Source organism: Etheostoma spectabile, chromosome 21, assembly GCF_008692095.1.
Source record: "Etheostoma spectabile isolate EspeVRDwgs_2016 chromosome 21, UIUC_Espe_1.0, whole genome shotgun sequence".
Classification (NCBI taxonomy): Eukaryota; Metazoa; Chordata; class Actinopteri; order Perciformes; family Percidae; genus Etheostoma; species Etheostoma spectabile.
In genome coordinates, this window is record NC_045753.1 from 18161592 (window position 1) to 18162615 (window position 1024).

The window sequence follows — 1024 nt, forward strand, 5'->3', positions numbered from 1 at the left end:
GGCTTCTTTATGAACATTAATACAATTTTTACCTGGGGTGCCCAAACTTTCAAGCCCCACTGTAAGTAGTTCAAATGCACTTTCAGAGAACCCAACTCTACTTGTGAATCATTTTTGTGTGTTTGCATGTTATATACTGTATATATTCTTATAGGCTGAAAATGTACTCTGCCTTGATCATTCATACTTTTGTTCTCCATCTATTCCCGTACAGCTTAATTTTTACTTGAAACCGGCACCAAAACAACACCTGAAAGTTAAGCCCCATAACGGCAAGAAGAACCTCTCATCGGCCAAAACCCCCTTAAAACTCGGCCCTAGATGAGACATGGACAATAACATACAAACATATACACACTTGCACACATACATTGACCATTATAAATGTATGTAATTTTACCTTTGTAGTCCCATGGTTATGTATTTCAAACTTTTGTGTTTTTTGTGTCTCTATTAAGGAATGTTGGTGTATTTATGTAACAGTGTTGATATGTATGAACACAGCTATCCTGTATTTGTAAAGGACTTTTTGGATTTTGATTACAATAATTTGATGAACAATGAAATTTAAAACAATGTTTTTTTTGCTGTCATCATTTACCATCTCTGTGTATTGGGTTTTCTCGCTCACTATAATAATAATTATTATTACAATAATGCCGATACTAATATCTAATTACCAAATCCACCTCATAACAGCCACAAGGACTAAAGGACGTCTGAAGATTAAATAAACATAAAAACAAATTTAAAAAAGCAGGAAGTGCAGAGAATATCTTTTAGAAAATCATTATTTGGCACCCTGTTAAAGCTCACCTGGTTCAGAACCTTAGCAGCACCCTGCACGCTTTCACAGGTTCAGTTACAAAGTTGTAGTTTATGTTTCAACAAAAGGTGCTTTAATAAGATCTTAACTTTGACTTTTACTGTGTTTTGTATATAGAACTGAGTTGGAAACTTACAAGAACAAACACATCTATCATTGTTATCGTCTCTCTTATTTTCAATTTCCTTGCGGGAGTCA

The 1024-nt window shown here is 34.2% G+C and overlaps 1 protein-coding gene across 1 annotated transcript in view; it reads left to right on the top strand.

The window, feature by feature from the left end:
- The window catches only part of cpn1 (carboxypeptidase N, polypeptide 1), a 19391-nt gene extending 18813 nt beyond the window's left edge, over nt 1-578 (top strand). Inside the window, exon 9 of the mRNA XM_032501350.1 lies at nt 215-578. Coding sequence (XP_032357241.1) covers nt 215-325 — 111 coding nt within the window. The 3' untranslated portion in view covers nt 326-578. The remainder of the gene's footprint in view (nt 1-214) is intronic.
- The last annotated feature ends 446 nt before the right edge of the window (nt 579-1024 follow it).